This window comes from Myxocyprinus asiaticus, chromosome 36 (assembly GCF_019703515.2).
Source record: "Myxocyprinus asiaticus isolate MX2 ecotype Aquarium Trade chromosome 36, UBuf_Myxa_2, whole genome shotgun sequence".
Taxonomy (NCBI): domain Eukaryota; kingdom Metazoa; phylum Chordata; class Actinopteri; order Cypriniformes; family Catostomidae; genus Myxocyprinus; species Myxocyprinus asiaticus.
The window spans coordinates 39,676,034-39,693,441 of record NC_059379.1 but is presented as its reverse complement, the minus strand read 5'-3'; the positions used below and the strand labels follow the sequence as shown (position 1 = coordinate 39,693,441).

Here is a 17,408-nt window from a genome sequence, read left to right as displayed (position 1 = left end):
AACTTTCCCTCAAGATCTATAAAAAAGTTCTTATCAGCATTTGGTGCATATATATTAGCCAAAATAAGATTTTGCCCCTGTATTTCAGCCAAAACAGCCAAAACTCTTCCTAAATTATCTTTAATCTGTTGAGACATTTAAATTGTAAATGCTTATCATTGTGATGACTCCCCTGCTCTTACCTGAACCAGCACTGCAAAACATATGCCCACCCCATACCCTGCCAAGTTTTTCAGCTTCCTGTGAAGAAAGGTGCATCTCTTGAAGGAACACTATATCATAGTTTTTACGTTAAGGAAAGATACAACCTTCCTTATTTTTATAGGGTGCCCCATTCTATTAACACTCCTCATGGAGAGAAACATTTTACCTATATAAGTGTGACATAGTGACATGTAAAGAAAACATCGGTACCCAAGGTTAAATTATATAAACCACTATCCAACACTGATGTAACCATAAAATACTTAATAACCCACAGAACAGAAAAAAGATGCATTTCAACCTCGCGCATAACAGTCTCAACTGGTGTCCATCCCCGAGAAATCTGATGGTCAGTGCATGCTCATGAGATTTTCCACTACAAGTTTACTTCAGTCCGGTGTATTAAAAAATAAATAATATATACGTAAACTGTACAATTGAAATGCACATAAAAGTTTTCATGTGAAATAGGCCTGAGTAAATAACAACATCGAACCCACAAAATGAACAAACTCAACATTAAGTCAATAAAGGAAAATTCAAAAAAAATAATTAAAAAAAAGTAGAGAGAGAGAGAGAGAGAGAGACAGTGGGCAACCAACCAAATTACAAACCCTTTCAGACCGCATCAGCAAAATGCACGATGTGTAGTCCATACCGCTGATTCAGCGTGGGCAAAGCCATCCACTCACTTCATTGATTTAATGAAGGCCATAGCTTCTCGTGGGCATGTGAAAGTCTTATGTCCATTCTTGGTATCAATTCTCAACTTGGCTGTTTAAAGCAAAGCAAATCTCACCTCCTGTTTGTGAAGAAACTTCTTAAACTCTTTGAATTTGTCCCGTTTTGCTTGTGTTGCTCTGGCGAAGTCCAGAAAAACCATAATGTTGTAATCTTCCCAGCACAACTTGCCGTTATTCCTCGCCACATGTAAATCAAAATCTCTGTCTGCTGACCACAAGAACCTTGCCAGAATGGATCGGGGTCTCACACCCGCTTTGAGAAGCTGATCAAGAGCTCTGTGCGTGTGCTGTATTTCAAGATGACGGCCCGCTGTGTCGATCAAATTCGGAATGAGCCCTTCCATGAACTTGTCTTGACCTTCCTTTCCCTCTGGGATTCCAACGAAATGAACATTATTACTTCATAATATTGGTCAACCTCTAGAACTAGATAACCATAGGCAGAATTATATTTTCACTTTGTTTTCGGAGTTATATCTGTGAAATTGTGTGTACCTATTACTTTTGGACAAACAAAAACTCTGATCACAAAGTCTGCACACATTTTCTGCTAGTTTTCTGTACAACCGTTTGTGAAGGCTGCAATCTATTATTGTGGTATAATCTGTTTCAGTTTGACCCACCCCTAAACGACACATAAAAACAAAACACTGTGGTTGGTTGGTTTTTTTAAAAAAAAATTTATGTCATTTTCTGAGGCAGAATAAGGTGTGAAGTGGACCAGACTTTTTGCAGATAGTCTGAAGTGAGATTTTTAAGATTTGGTAATTCATCGTTCATCCCTTCTGGGGATTAAACCTACCACGTTCTGGGTCATTAACACCACTTCCCTACTCCCCCCCCCCCCCCCATGTGTGGTAGGAGCTGCTGAAGGAGACCCGTAAGGAGTGGGCGTCTCGTGTGGTGGAGTTACTATACAGTATCTTCTGTCTGGACACCCAACAGATCACCCTTACTCTGCTGGGTCACATCCTGCCCTGCCTCCTCACTGACCCCGCCCACTGGCACAGCCTGGCTGACCCGCCCGGAAAAGCTCTCGCCAAGTATGATAATTACTTTTTTTTTTTTTTTTTTTTAATGCATTTTGCATCAAAAGCAGGATAAATAAACACAAAAAGGAGAATTTTTGAATATTTCAAAGGAGCTTCATGCAACACTTTTCCAGTTTATAGCGAACATAAATGTAACTGGAGGGACAACTGAACATGTTCCCATCAGTAGTAGGTAGATATTTGTATTTAGTGGATTTTTACTACTGAAAATGGGTCAAAATTATATTTTGGATAAGAAATTGTGCAACCCTAAGTATTAAACCTCAACTCGTGGTTTATCCTGCACTGTTGCTGTTCTGCAGAGACATAAAATCTTTTACTTCGTTGAGGAGAGATGTGTTATTACTTTAAGCAATCTGACTTTCGATTTTTCCCTGGTGAATGATAAAATGGATGAAAAATTCACATAGACTCACTTTGGAGGCCCCATGGCATATCTTGAGAGTAGAATATCAAAGCGACACCACTATTTTGTGCTAATTCGGTCAAAGGTCATTAGTGTCCCATCTTTCACAATGTTCTCTTTTTCCTTCCATTTAAACCATTCTTGAGTCTTGCAGGGAAGTCCACATGATCATGTCTTTGAGTCCTCAAGATTACAAATAGCTTCCAAACTAATGACTCTTAACACACTGTCATTGTACAATCACTCTTATAATTAATTTGTTGGTCAGCACTGTTTCTTAGAAAGGATCGATTCATACATGGAGTGGTGACGTTGTGATTATGTATGAATGAATCTCGGTTTTTCACAGTCTTTCCTCTTTTTGCTTTCTTTTTCATTCACTTCCTCTTTTTTCTTCAAGCCACACATCCGTGCAGAAGGATGTGGAGTTGTCAAGCTTTTCATGCCTATTTCTCTTTATATTTTTCATTTATTTCAGTTGAATGAATGTTAAAGGGCCTTTCATACAGGACACATTCTTACGTATTATGTAGATGCGGCAGACGGACATCTTTGGCCGCCGCTCCATGTTTCACTGTTTTTTCAGTGTCTCGCTCAATGAGCATTGTCTTTTTAAAGCTTAAGTGTGTTATCTCTGCTGCATTAGTGTCACCAAGCGAAATTGCAAAAATAATGATTGTTTTCAAACAGTTTACTCAGACTCACCCCATCTGTCGTTGTTTTAGTTTTTCAGTATTTTTAGTTTTAGTATGATAGTATTTAAGGAATGGGATGCAGAAAAAGTCCTAAAAATCTCCCTAAAGATGTAACTGAAATAACTGTCACCGGTCTCTGTGACAACTCTAGACACATTCTTTGATCAGCCAGTCAGAAGACATTGATGTGCTTTCTGCCTGTCAATCATTTAGCATGTTCTCATAGTGTAGTAGTTGAAGCTGAACATTCAGGTTTACGTTCATAACAGTTATCAGCTGAGGGCGGTATTTTACTAATGTTTGACAACCGTGAGAAGACGCACTGCTGCTCAGGGATTTCTCAGTGCTATCTTTGGAGGGCAGGGTTTAGGAAAGAAGGGGCTGCTCAGTCTCGTGGAAGTTCCAGAATGTCTGAAATCGCTTATAGCGCCTTAAAGATGAGCTCACTTGTGTGTGTGTGTGTGTGTGTGTGTGTGTGTGTGCACGTGTGTGTGTGTGTGTTACAGGTTGTCAGTGTGGTGTGCTCTCAGTTCATACTCATCTCATCATAAGGGTCAAGCTTCAGCACGACAGCGCAAGAGACAACGCGAGGATATAGAGGTCTTATACACACATCATTTAACAACCTTTCTCCCACAAAATTTCCATGATGACTCTGAACTCCATGAAAATACCCATGATGTGTACTCTCACACACACTTTCACATACGTGAGAGCAGTCGACAGATCGGGGTCATGTCAAGAGGGGCACATGGCAAAATGGCTATGAAATAAATTCCTTTATTTTTACATCTGGTGTAGTTCTTAATGTACTATTTTAGGCCTGTTTATAGATATTACTGTAAAACATATTAGAGCATAGAGTAAAATAAAACAGTTGATGTTGATTTAATTTTACTGTGTAAAAAGTCATAAATTCTCACTGTAATTGAGAGTGTTAATGAATCGATTAAATTGAAGTATTTGACATAAAAGGGTTTATATAATTTAATTTTTTACATGGTTAGAAATGCATGCCCTCCTAACGGTAAAAAATGCCCCTGAAAATCAAATCCAGACACACTTGTGTATGTTTCTGCATTAAACTCTCACCTCTCACTACAAAATATTTCCAAGACTCAATGTTTTCTGTAACAATCTGTATTTTGTAATTGACTGTAGGACTACACCAGCCTGTTTCCATTGGACGACACGCAGCCATCTAAACTGATGCGTCTGCTGAGCTCCAATGAGGACGAGACGGTTGTGCTGTCATCTCCAGGTCACTTCCTGTCTGCCTCACATACACCACACTGCACAAAAATATCAAATACTCTCATAGAAACCTCAGCTTTGCACCTGGACTTCCCCTTGAGGATTAATATGTCATTTTTATCTATCCTTCTATCTAGAGACTTGCACTTTTACTGCTCTGTTAACTAAACATGCATAGGCTGCAATAATTAGCTGCCAATTTTGCAGAAAAAACTGCACAAAAAATACAACGCAGTTTGCAATGGTTGAGCTTCCTGTGGCATTTGTGATTCAATATTCCCATGACACAGAGAATGAAAAAGATGTTTATAGCCTAATTTACCAAAGACAAACTAGACAACATCAATCAGGCATAGATGCATCAGTCCTGTAAAGGGTGAAACTGTAGGAGATGCTTTTTCACAGTCAAACGTGATAGATTCCACTGTATTTAGCAAACTGCCACATGAATCTCCACTTATGCTACAGGAACCCCTCTCCCTCAAGCCTCCTGTTACACCATTAAACAATTAGGAAGGATTACGACTGTTAAAGACATTTCTAGGCATGTTCACATGTTCAAAAGTATTTGTATTCCTGATTTCTTCTATTTTTGTGTATTTTTCATACTGAATTGTTTTAGATTTTCAAACAAGATAAAACAAAGGCAACCTGAGTAAACACAAAATACAGTTTTCAAATATATATATTTTTTATTGAAGCAAAAAGGTTATCCAACACCTATATCACCTATGTGAATAACTAACTGCCCTATTAATAGCTGGTTGTGCCATCTTTAGCAGCAACAAATGCAGCCAAATGCTTCCGATAACTGGAGATCAGCCTTTCACAACGCTGTGGTGAAATTTTGGCCCACCCTTCTTTGCAGAACTGCTTTAGTTCAGCCACATTGGAGGGTTTTCGAGCATGAACTGCCCGTTTAAGGTCCTGCCACAGCATCTCAATCGGGTTCAGATCAGGACTTTGACTAGGCCACTCCAAAACTTTAATTTAGCTTCTTTTGAGTCATTCAGAGGTGGACTTACTCCTATGCTTTGGATCATTGTCTTGCTGCATAATCCAGTTGCGCTTGAGCTTCAACTCAGACTGATGACCGGACATTCTCGTTTAGGATTTTCTGGAAGAGAGCAGAATTCATGTTTCCTCAACTATTGCAAGTCGCCCTGGCCCTGAAGCAGCAACGCATCCTCACATCATCACACTACCATCACCATGCTTGACCATAGGTATGATGTCCTTTTTGTGAAATTCTGTGTTTGATTTACGCCAGATGTAACGGGACCCCTGTCTTCCAAACAGTTCCACTTTCAACTCATCAGTCCACAGAAAATTCTCCCAAAAGCTTTGTGAATCATCAAGGTGTGTTTTGACAAAATTCAGATGAGCCTTAATGTTCTTCTGGGTTAGTAGTGGTTTTCGCTTCGTCACCCTTCCATGGATGGCATTTTTAGCCAGTGTCTTTCTGATAGTGGAGTCATGAACAGTGATCTTTATTGATGCGAGAGAGGCCTGCAGTTCCTTGGATGTTGTCCTTGGCTTTTTTGTGACTTCCTGGATGAGTCGTCGCTGTGCTCTTGGATGAATTTTGGAAGGTCAGCCACTTCTGGGAAGGTTCACTACTGTGCCAAATTTTCTCCATTTGGAGATAATGGCTCTCACTGTGGTTCTTTGGAGTCCCAGAGCCTTTGAAATAACTTTGAAAGACATAGGTATTTCAATCACCTTTTTCCTCAACATTTCTGGAATTTCTTTCGACCTTGGCATAGTGTGCTACTGGGTGAGACCTTTTAGCCAATTTAAGTGTTGATTTGATTGAACAGGGCTGGCAGTAATCAGGCCTAGGTGTGTCTAGTCTAGCTGAACCCCATTATGAATGCAGTTTCATAGACTTGGGGATTTAGTAACTAAGGGGAAAATACTTTTTCACACAGGCCCATTTGGTATTAGATAACTTTTTTGCTTCAATAAATAACTTTATTATTTTAAAACTGTATTTTGTGTTTACTCGGATCGCCTTTGTTTTATGTTAGATTTTGTTAGAATATTGGAAACAATTTAGTATGAGATATACACAAAAACAGAAGAAATCAGTGTTACCCAACACAGCCAGTGTTGGGTAACTTTTAAAAGTAACTCGTTAGAATATTGTGTTACTCAAAGTTAAAGGTGCAATATGTAACATTTTTCATGTAATATTCACCTTTTTTTTGCCAATGTGTGAACGGCTTGTAATGCAGCTTAAAAACTGAGCCCTTCCCGGACTTCCTAGGTTGCCTATTAAAGCCTGTAGACTGATTTTCATGCGAAGGGAGCGGGTCGCTTTTGCCCGGAAAATCCAAAGGATGTGACATTTATGCACGCTCCCGAGAGCCTTGCCTCAGACAGAAGCTTCTCTTCTGCTATTCAACAGCGTCAACAGACAGTTTGCAACACTAGGTAACGTTATCTTAGAGATGGAATCCAGCAAACGTCCGGCTCCCAGCACAACACCAACTCCTTCACAAACTCAGAGTTAGCCAAAAAAGCAAAAAAAAAAAACCTTTAACTAATGAATCCCGTCTGGCTAAGCGGGAACGTAATCGTGGTCGAGCAAAAACTAGATTGAACATCGGCAGGGCATTTGTTTTCTGGAGGGACCTTCTTTCAGTTTTGGGGATCAAAACCGACTCTGAATTGGTGTTCTTCTTATTGGACAGGTAAGCTTACATAACTGCAAAGCATGTGAAATATAATGCCATAAGGATTGATCTGTGTCATTTTAGCTAACTTGATCTCACCTGCTAATACTGACGAATTGCAAGCTACCTTGCTTCGTAACTTTCAAATAATTTCAACGATCTTCTCTTTATACTAAAAGTCAGGTTAATGTCAATGTTAATCTGTAATTATTCAGCAAGGTAAACTACAATAACACATGAAATGAATGCTAGACAATGTCTAAGATAATGCAAAAAGCTCCATTCATTAGTGTAACGTAACTTGGTTATACAGAAAATATATACATTCTATTATTATAAAACAATAGCGCATCGATATATCAGAATGACAGTTGTGATGAAATCACATCAATACTGAATTGTCAACATATTTATAATGTACAGTCTATTTTATAAACAGCTACTGTCATCATCCACCAGATTTAGCTAACTGCTATTGATAAAGCTGGCTAGCTAGCTAATGCCGACATAGGCTATCATATAAATGCAGTCAATGTATCATACAAAGAAAAGTGATTACTTCAAACTACAGTGTTGCATAGTCAGACCTATATCCATACTTTGTTTTAGCCCTGTTCCAGCACCAGAGAGTCAAATATAATATACAGTCTCAAAGTTTGTAGTAAAACAATCATAACTGTGTATTTTAATGATGCTACCTCATCTGTCAGCATGATGTCGGTGAATCACGTTCAGCCTCTTGGATTGTGTGCACGAGCACGAACAACAAGTAGCTGGCTGCACGAACAACAGGTAGCTGGCTGCAGTTCACTTAACGGCCACAGGTGTCATTAATAACAAGGGTTTCTGAATCTTACATACTGCACCTTTAATTAAAAAGTTATTTTTTATGGAATGTAAAGCGTTATGTTATTTTTGCATTACTTTTTTTTCTCACAGCCACTTTCTCTTCTGCTATGCTATGCATGCCATACAAATAAGCCATGCCTTGCATACAAGAGACATTACATGTCATTCTAGCTATTGTACAACACTCACGTCAAAACAACATAGTAAACAAACAGATATTTAGAAAGTAGGTCTTCACGTCATATTTATAATAAAGACTCAGTAACTGGAATATGCATGATTTGTTTTTCCATCGACATGGTTGCCAACATGAATAATGAAGAATAACCAGTGTCTTTCCAAATGCAACAAAGTGCAACACTTGAACCTGCATCATATGTCATCACGTGCTGCCCATCGACAATGTCGAGTCAACTTGAGATGTTGTTCAGAAGTCAGGATAAAATTCAGTGGGGAATGCCAGTCTAACATGTTCAAGGAATAAGTCTGATGAATAAATGAATATTTTTCACTTAAGTCATCTCAGTGCACGCTTGTTTTGTGTTGATCCACGGTGCATACTGTGGACAGCCTACTGCAAATGCGCTTGTTGATACAACTTGAATAGAATTGTTTTTAATGCTACCAAAATGTCATAAAAACGGTATGTTTCACAAATCACATTACTTGTTTATTATAAAACAAAAGTTCTGAATATTTTAAGAAATTAAGACATTTTGTCTGCATACATAAACCATGTAGTACGTTGCTCTAGCCGCTGATCCAGAGTCAGCTTTTCTCATCCCATACTCCCAGTTACAGGGAGCTGTAACACAGAGCAGTTCAGCTGCATAAGTCAGTGAATTGAGCGAGTATTTCATCCTGTGTATCATGTCATGGCCAGTGGAAGACTAGTCTTATAATCCCTCTGTCTAATGGAAATCTTTTTTTTTTTTTTTTTTTTTTTTTTTTTTAATGCAGCATGTATTTACACATGAATCAATCATGTTTCACTCAACCGAATGTTAAATGCTTAACACAGAGCAGTTCGGATGCAAACTGATCCTAGAGAAGTAGTTACGGGCATTTAAAATAAAGCAATTCTGATGCACAAACAGTCAGCGATTATTCCACGTTGTATGTATCTGTATAATCATGCCGTGGCCACAGGAAGACTTCTCCGGGCATATTCCTGTGCTATATTATACCATGAAAATGTGTGTTTACACTTTTTTAAATGCAGCCTACATGAATCAGTCATGAGAATCGAAGTTTCACTTACCCGAATGTTCTCATGTAACCTCCAGTGCACAAAAAAAATCAACTACTGCAAATGATGAGTACAGCTAGATTCCACTGAAGTGTTCAGATTTACATTCCTTTATCAGCAATATTTAGCAGTTTTTTTAAACATAAATCTCAGGGTGGGCTAAAAGAAGACTTTTTATGCTCTGCCCATCACTGATAAGCATGGCTCATACTATCTAGAACTACTATACCCATCATGCGCACACATACTACAACTTCATTGTGCATCTCTGGTAATCAAGCCTCTCACTTTCTAGAATTACAATGCCCATCATGCACTACGTCTCCTCCCCAAAGTTTGCACACTTTTACTCCTGATTTATCACAATATGGGGAAAGGAGAGGTGTACAAATAAGTAACTCCGATATTATGATCCAAAATTAAAAAACTTACTCGAATAAAGTAATCTGATTACATAATGCGCGTTACTTATAATGCGTTACCCCCAACATTGTTTACAGTACTGTAGTTGTGTATGCATGTAACCATGAATACTGTAGAAACAGACAGACAGTCTGTTCTGTATAGTTGTGAGAAGTGTCTGGAAGTCCAGACTGCATTTTGTCACTTTCACTAAAAAAGGAGGAAGAGCAGTGAATGAAATGAAAGTGTTTGATTTGTGTTGTAAACTGAGAAAGGGAAGTAAACTAATTTGCTTTATGTGGCAAGGAGGAGGGCCATTTTTATAATTTTATGATTATAAAATAATAATTTAATGATAAATTAAACCATAAAGACAAAAGACATACACACATACAGGGCAGCTGCCTGTGGCTCTCTCTCTCTCTCTCTCTCTCTCTCTCTCTCTCTCTCTCTCAAACTGTTGCTTCCGGCTGCCTTTATCCCTCTCGTTGGCTTGATTAGCCTGATTAGGGGCCGGGTGTGCATCATCACTTTCATAGTCCTGTGACATATTGTACACTTCATTGTTGCTCCTTATTTTACATACATTTTGTGGATAATAATAAGTGAACTTTGCTGTTTTGTAGGTGATCGTTCCATGAGCAGTTCACTGTCCGCTTCTCAGCTTCACACGGTCAACATGAGAGAGCCGCTCAACAGAGTGTTAGGTTTGTGCTGCCGTCTCAATGTTTGCATGTTATTGTGCTCTCTAACTAACAGTACCATGGGAAATATGATAGGCCCTGATGTATTGAAGTTTTGCGTGTATAAAAACATGTGCAAACTTGATTGCACGCACAAAAAAAATGTCTAAACTGATCTACTAAAATCTTCTGAGGATTGTATATTTCAGATGTGCACAATAGCACATCTTGGTAGTTAAGGTGTACCTCTAACATTAACAAAATAAATGTCAGTGTCAATGCAAATGGATTAAATTGTACCCACAAAGTAATTTACCATACCAGAAAGTCATTTCAGAAACAGAAATTGAATACGAATTATCATATTAATCTGATTGCTGCTGTGTATCATGATGTCATTGTGGCAAAACAGAGACTTTGACAACTGAAATTACATAGAACACCCATTTATGACACACATTATTGTAATATATTAAATTATGTCTTATGAAAATATTATCTGGTTATTTTAGCATAACTGATCATCATACAACTCGTATGATGTACTCGTTACTCTAATATGTTGTGCTGGTGTGTTCTGGCGCACTATGGCTGCTGTCGCATCATCCAGGTGGATTCTGCACACTGGTGGTGGATGAGGAGAACCCCCTGTTCACTGTGTAAAGTGCTTTAAGTTTTTCATAACAAAAAAAGATTACTTACAATTTGTATCCAAATGTCCAATGTTATGTCATATTTGAAGGTTTAAAACGTTGCTTGTAACTGCTGTTTCTCTCCCATGTCTCTCTCTGTCTCGAGTGCTGCTAACTTTACAATGTTTAAGATATTTTGCGTTTTGAAATTCAGATTTCATTTTGGTATACCTTAGTGGTGCAATGTCTAAATGTGGACATAATACAGTATTTCCTTCTTTAAGAATTTTGAATTCTGGGGCCTGGGTGTCTCAGCGAGTATTGACACTGACTACCATCCCTGGAGTCACGAGTTCGATTCCAGGGTGTGCTGAGTGAATCCAGCCAGGTCTCCTAAGCAACCAAATTGGCCCGGTTGCTAGGGAGGGAAGAGTCACATGGGTAACCTCCTTCGTGGTCACGAAGTGGTTCTCGCTCTGAACGGGGCGCATCGTAAGTTGCGCGTGGATCGCAAAGAGTAGCATGAGCCTCCGTATGCTGTGAGTCTCCGGTGTCATGCACAAAAAGTCACGTGATAAGATGAGCGGATTGACGGTCCTCCGCCACCCAGATTGAGGTAATCGCGCCACCACTAGGACCTACTAAGTAGTGGGAATTGGGCATTCCAAATTGGGAGAGAATTCTGAAACATGTCAAGAGGAGAGTGTCATACTCGGGGATTCTCATCACCTCCTCTTACAACTTTAAATAGCAGGTTTTTTTTGTTGATATCATAGAATCATATAAATAAATATATGCAAGTTTTGCATTTTAATAAAAGCCATATCCTAAATTATATCGAATTAAAAATAAAACTGTAGGCATATTTAGTAAGTGGTAGGGTACAGCGGGGCTAAAGGCACCCCTTAAGGAAATGTTGCTTTTTTTCTGGTCACAAAATGTTTAAAGGTAAAAAAATATATATATATATATATATATATATATATATATATATATATATATATATTGAAAATTTATGAAGCAACATAATTTGCGTGAAAATAAATAAAAACGGAAGGTTGTTTCAATTAAAATTCAGTAAAAAAAAAAAAAAAAAAGGTGGTGAGCGAGCCTTTTACCCCACATCTGTAACCCTCGGTATGAGCAATAGTAATAATGAAGTTTGCCTCAGCAAACACAATTAAAGGCGATGCTTGTGTCTGTGTCCTTTTTAGCAAACCTGTTCCTGTTGATTTCATCTCAGCTGGGCTCTAAGACAGCGGGCCCTCACACACAGTTTGTCCAGAGCTTCATCGAGGAGTGTGTGGAGTGCTTGGAGCAGGGCAGCCGCGGCAGTATACTGCAGTTTATGCCCTTTACCATGGTGAGGGAACCATCTCGCATACACTGCGGTTCAAATGTCTTATGCTTTGCTTTTCTATCTAATTTAACACAGCTCTCCCATTTCAAACCATATCATCAGCATAAAAGTTTGAGTGCAGAGTTGAATTGATCATTTCTTCTGCTCTCCTGGATTACTCCAGCTACGATAAGGACTTAGCAGTACAACGGATATTGTTAGCTTTTGTATGACCAATTGCTTTTGTTCCTCATTTTGAAAGTCACTTTGGATAAAAGTATCTTGCTATAAAATGTAAACTGGTGGCCAAAAGTTTGGAATAATGTTCAGATTTTGCTCTTATGGAAAGAAATTGTACTTTTATTCACTAAAGTGGCATTCATCTGATCACAATGTATAGTCAGGACATTAATAATGTGAAAAATTACTATTACAATTTGAACAAAATGTTCAGAACTTCTTAAACTACTTCAAAGAGTTCTCATCAAAAAATCCTCCACGTGCAGCAATGACAGCTTTGCAGATCCTTGGCATTCTAGCTGTCAGTTTGTCCAGATACTCAGGTGACATTTCACCCCACACTTCCTGTAGCACTTGCCATAGATGTGGCTGTCTTGTCGGGCACTTCTCACACACCTTACAGTCTAACTGATCCCACAAAAGCTCAATGGGGTTAAGATCCATAACACTCTTTTCTAATTATCTGTTGTCCAATGTCTGTGTTTCTTTGCCCACTCTAACCTTTACTTTTTGTTTTTCTGTTTCAAAAGTGGCTTTTTCTTTGCAGTTCTTCCCATAAGGCCTGCACCCCTGAGTCTTCTCTTTACTGTTGTACATGAAACTGGTGTTGAGCGGGTAGAATTCAATGAAGCTGTCAGCTGAGGACATGTGAGGTGTCTATTTCTCAAACTAGAGACTCTGATGTACTTATCCTCTTGTTTAGTTGTATATCTGGGCCTTCCACATCTCTTTCTGTCCTTGTTAGAGCCAGTTGTCCTTTGTCTTTGAAGACTGTAGTGTACACCTTTGTATGAAATCTTCAGTTTTTTGGCAATTTCAAGCATTGTATAGCCTTCATTCCTCAAAACAATGATTGACTGATGAGTTTCTAGAGAAAGCTCTTTTTTTTTTTTTTTTGCCATTTGTGACCTAATATTGACCTTAAGACATGCCAGTCTAATGCATACTGTGGCAACTCAAAAACAAACACAAAGACAATGTTAAGCTTCATTTAACAAACCAAATAGCTTTCAACTGTGTTTGATATAATGGCAAGTGATTTTCTAGTACCAAATTAGCAATTTAGCATGATTACTCAAGGATAAGGTGTTGGAGTGATGGCTGCTGGAAATGGGGCTTGTCTAGATTTGATCAAAAATTACTTTTTTCAAATAGTGATGGTGCTGTTTTTTACATCAGTAATGTCCTGACTATACTTTGTGATCAGGTGAATGCCACTTTGGTGAATTAAAGTACAAATTTACTTCCGAAACAGCAAAATCTATACATTATTCCAAACTTTTGGCCGCCAGTGTAAATGTAACCTGAATTGGTTATGGTCTTAGTATTTGGTATGCCCCCTATTTGCTTTAATGCAGCATGTGCTGGAGTCGACATGACGATTATCCAGAATGATCTGTGAACGTTTAAAAGAGCATTTTGTGTGCTTCAGTGGAAACAAGGAAATCTGACTGTCATTACATGGAAACAGTGCTATCAATGTAGACACATTTCTGAAAAATTACTCCTAGGAGCCGGTTCTTTTTAGTGAATCGAAAAAATATTTGTGAGTAGTCAAAGTCTTTTTGGTAAGTCTGTTCTCTCGGCGGCCATCTTTGGAACGCTCCTGGGCAGCTATTTTTCTATGTAAACAAGCGGCATGACAGTTCAGCTCCTATCTACATGAATGGGGAAAGACTGAAATCTCCAAAACGATTGGTCAAGATTACGATAAAAGAACAAATCAGCAGTAAAATCTGGCAACACTGGTATCATAAATTTTTTCTTTACATCAGATCACGCTAAAAAACTAAATTTTCCCGGCTTGTGTAGCTAAAGCGCATGTGTGTTTTGAAGTTGATTGGCTCTTATACCTGTAAGGCGGGACTTCCTTTTCTACATCTGTTGGGTGTTCCAATTTCTCCATTTATTTTAATAGAAGTGGCCCGTCTCTGCTGTAATAAGGATTAATTCAGAAACCGTTCTGTCATTATCAGTTGATTTTATAAAAGAAAACAACTGAATGAAATGTTCACATTTTTTGTTTGTTAGAAATGTGTATTTAATATATAGTTCGGATCAATTATTGGATTGCATTTATGCTTCTAAAAGGTCTGTGTAAACAGGCCATTTACAAGAGTTGTATTAAATGCCAGGTCTCCTAAAGCAACCAAATTGGCCCGGTTGCTAGGGAGGGTAGAGTCACATGGGGTAACCTCCTCGTGGTCACGATTAGTGGTTCTCGCTTTCAGTGGGATGTGTGGTAAGTTGTGCGTGGATGGCGGAGAGTAGCATGAGCCTCCACATTTTGTGAGTCTCCACGGTGTCATGCACAACGAGCCACATGATAAGATGCACGGATTGACGGTCTCAGAAGCGGAGGCAACTGAGACTTGTCCTCCGCCTCCCGGATTGAGGTGAGTAACCACGCCACCACGAGGACCTACTAAGTAGTGGGAATTGGGCATTCCAAATTGGGAGAAAAAAAGTTGTATTAAATGTATCTCTGATTTGTTATATTTGCTCAGTTTAAGTCTGAAATTATCTCATCATTTGGCAACAGACTGCTAAGGATAGTAAATGCAATATAAATGGCATTTCTTCCAAATTCCTCTAAAGTTCTAAAAGACTCATTAATGGAATAGTTAAGAGGAATCAGAACCAGAATCTGAACTTGGATACAATCATCCACAAATTGACTTATTTGATTAGTGACTTCTAAATAATGTAAAATCCCAGTTTTTCTTATTAATTTTATACTGTATCATAATGTTTGTTTTACATTTTTCAAAATCCTTAAACTTTATTTCCGGGTTAAATTGTACCCCACCTGAATGTACACAGATAACTGACATACTTGCATTTTGTAGAAATCTTGCTGAAATATTTGGATAGTTCAGTTCAGTTTTGCAATGGTCCTATATTAACATTTGCTTCAGTAGTATGTCCAGTATTCTTAAAATTACTTTATGAATTTGTCTGTTTGTTTTCACAGATTTCTGAACTGGTGAAGCTCCAAACACTTGCTAAACCTAAAACTGTGCTGTCCATCAGCGATCTGAGCCTTCCACTGGGGCGGCGAGTGGCTGCTAAAGCCATCGCTGCTCTATAGATGAATACACTTCACCATCAGCCTCATTCACTCCAACACATCGGTCTAAACCTTGTTTTGAAGTCACTGCATAAGCCTTTATATCCAGTGGCACACAACTTATGAACAGCACCATGTGTTTAAACACACACTCGACATCAAATGCCTCTGACCTCATATTTTTGTAGAAGTTTAAGAGTAAGACGATTGCACAGACACCCTCCCCAAGAGAGCACTGTCATATCATCTTCAGATGTTTCCAGTAAGCACTAAGGAACTATAAGAACCCTCGGAGGGGTTTGATGTCAGAAGGACAGCTCAGTGTTAGTTTTGATTTGACATGTGTGAACACCTGTGAACTGGAGTAACTGACTGCTGACTCTTCACACTGATGCAGAGTTAATTTATTTCCATCATACAAAAATGTAAACCGAAAGTAACATTTGTGTTAAGTTTGTTTTAATACATACATTTCATGAAGTATTGGGTTTTTACATCTCCATTTTTGTGTTTTTGTAATTTATAATGCAAAACAACGACAATGATTTGGATTCCCTGCAAATTATGAAAACCCAACACTATATTTGTACTAAAATGCCAATAAAATGGTAAAACTGTTAATTAATATTTGCTCTTAAGAATTTTACTTTCAGTTATTATTTCTCATCTCTCTTATGGTGCTGTAAACACTTCTTCTGACAACAGTCATGAGCAAAAGGGTTTGTTCAGCAGAGTACCCCCACAGCGGTCACAGAAAAGATTTCCCATGAAGATTTAGACCTTTCTGTGGTTTCGCACTTCAAAAATATCTGTCAGTGGATGGTTGATACCATTTGACATGATCTGTGTTCAAAGAAACCAGTAAAATTGGGTCACGTCAGTAATGTACTAACAACCTTTTCTTAACTGACCTTCATGTGCTTTAAGTTATTAAAATTAATTTAGCAAAATGTGTATACACCAATTTAGAAATCAGTTTAACTAGAATCAGTTTAAATACACTGCAAAGAAATCAATAATTATAAGCAAGTGAAAAAAATCTATAACATTTACGTTCAAGATATATTCTCTGAAAATAAGCCTTAATATTAAACTAGTTTTGCTTAACAGCTAAATTTATAAAACATTTTATTTGTTGATGTTAAAGGGTCAAAAAAAATATTTTTTTAGATGCTACCAGTCATAAACACGTCACACATCATTAAAAGAATGAAAGCACTCATGTTTATTGTTAAAGGTAATGTGGTTACAAATGAAAGTTTAAGCAACTTCACGATATACAGTATATATGCGTAAAGTATTACATGTGATTGGTTAGAGAGAACGTGTCTACGTCATTAGATTACGATTGTTTCTCCACATTTCATGAGAAGGAACGCTTCGATCCAATCACTGCGCTTTCTCATGCATGAGCTTATATTACAGCAAATTCAAAAAAATTACTCGCGGACATAACAGCTGTTCCAGAACAAGTTCAGGAGCACTCGTGGAACAGAATTGAGAGCAGACTTTTACACTAAACACTGTGATGAGATCAGAATGGGCCACAGTCCATAATCGGACCGAAGCGAGCATGTTTGTTGGCTGCAGATCTGCTGCTCTCGCTCCAAACATGAAACAGCTGTTTATTAAACACTCGTTCCATCGTGTCTTTTCCGTACATCTGATGATGGACAGGATAGCATGATGACAATGATGAAAACTGAAAATGCTAAGTCGTGTCAACTCTCTTATTGATTTCCTTTACATTGTGCGGAAGTTGCCAGGATTTACGCTTGCGTGGTTTACTGGCGCTCCGTCCTCAAAGAAACAAAGTTGAAATACTTGATAACCTTACACAGACAAGATTAGTAAGCAATATTATCACACTAGAGTCATGTAAACACTTTTAAATATTGTGACTTTACTTTTG

General features: G+C 38.2%; 1 protein-coding gene across 2 annotated transcripts in view; it reads left to right on the top strand.

The window, feature by feature from the left end:
* Nucleotides 1-16,121, top strand: part of med24 (mediator complex subunit 24) — a 71,242-nt gene extending 55,121 nt beyond the window's left edge. For both annotated transcript variants that reach the window (XM_051674467.1, XM_051674468.1), the window contains 6 exons: nt 1,809-1,990; nt 3,607-3,700; nt 4,262-4,361; nt 10,159-10,239; nt 12,062-12,210; nt 15,401-16,121. In XM_051674467.1, the coding sequence (XP_051530427.1) occupies nt 1,809-1,990; nt 3,607-3,700; nt 4,262-4,361; nt 10,159-10,239; nt 12,062-12,210; nt 15,401-15,517 (723 nt within the window). In that variant the 3' untranslated portion in view covers nt 15,518-16,121. The remainder of the gene's footprint in view (nt 1-1,808; nt 1,991-3,606; nt 3,701-4,261; nt 4,362-10,158; nt 10,240-12,061; nt 12,211-15,400) is intronic.
* Nucleotides 16,122-17,408: the final 1,287 nt, after the last annotated feature.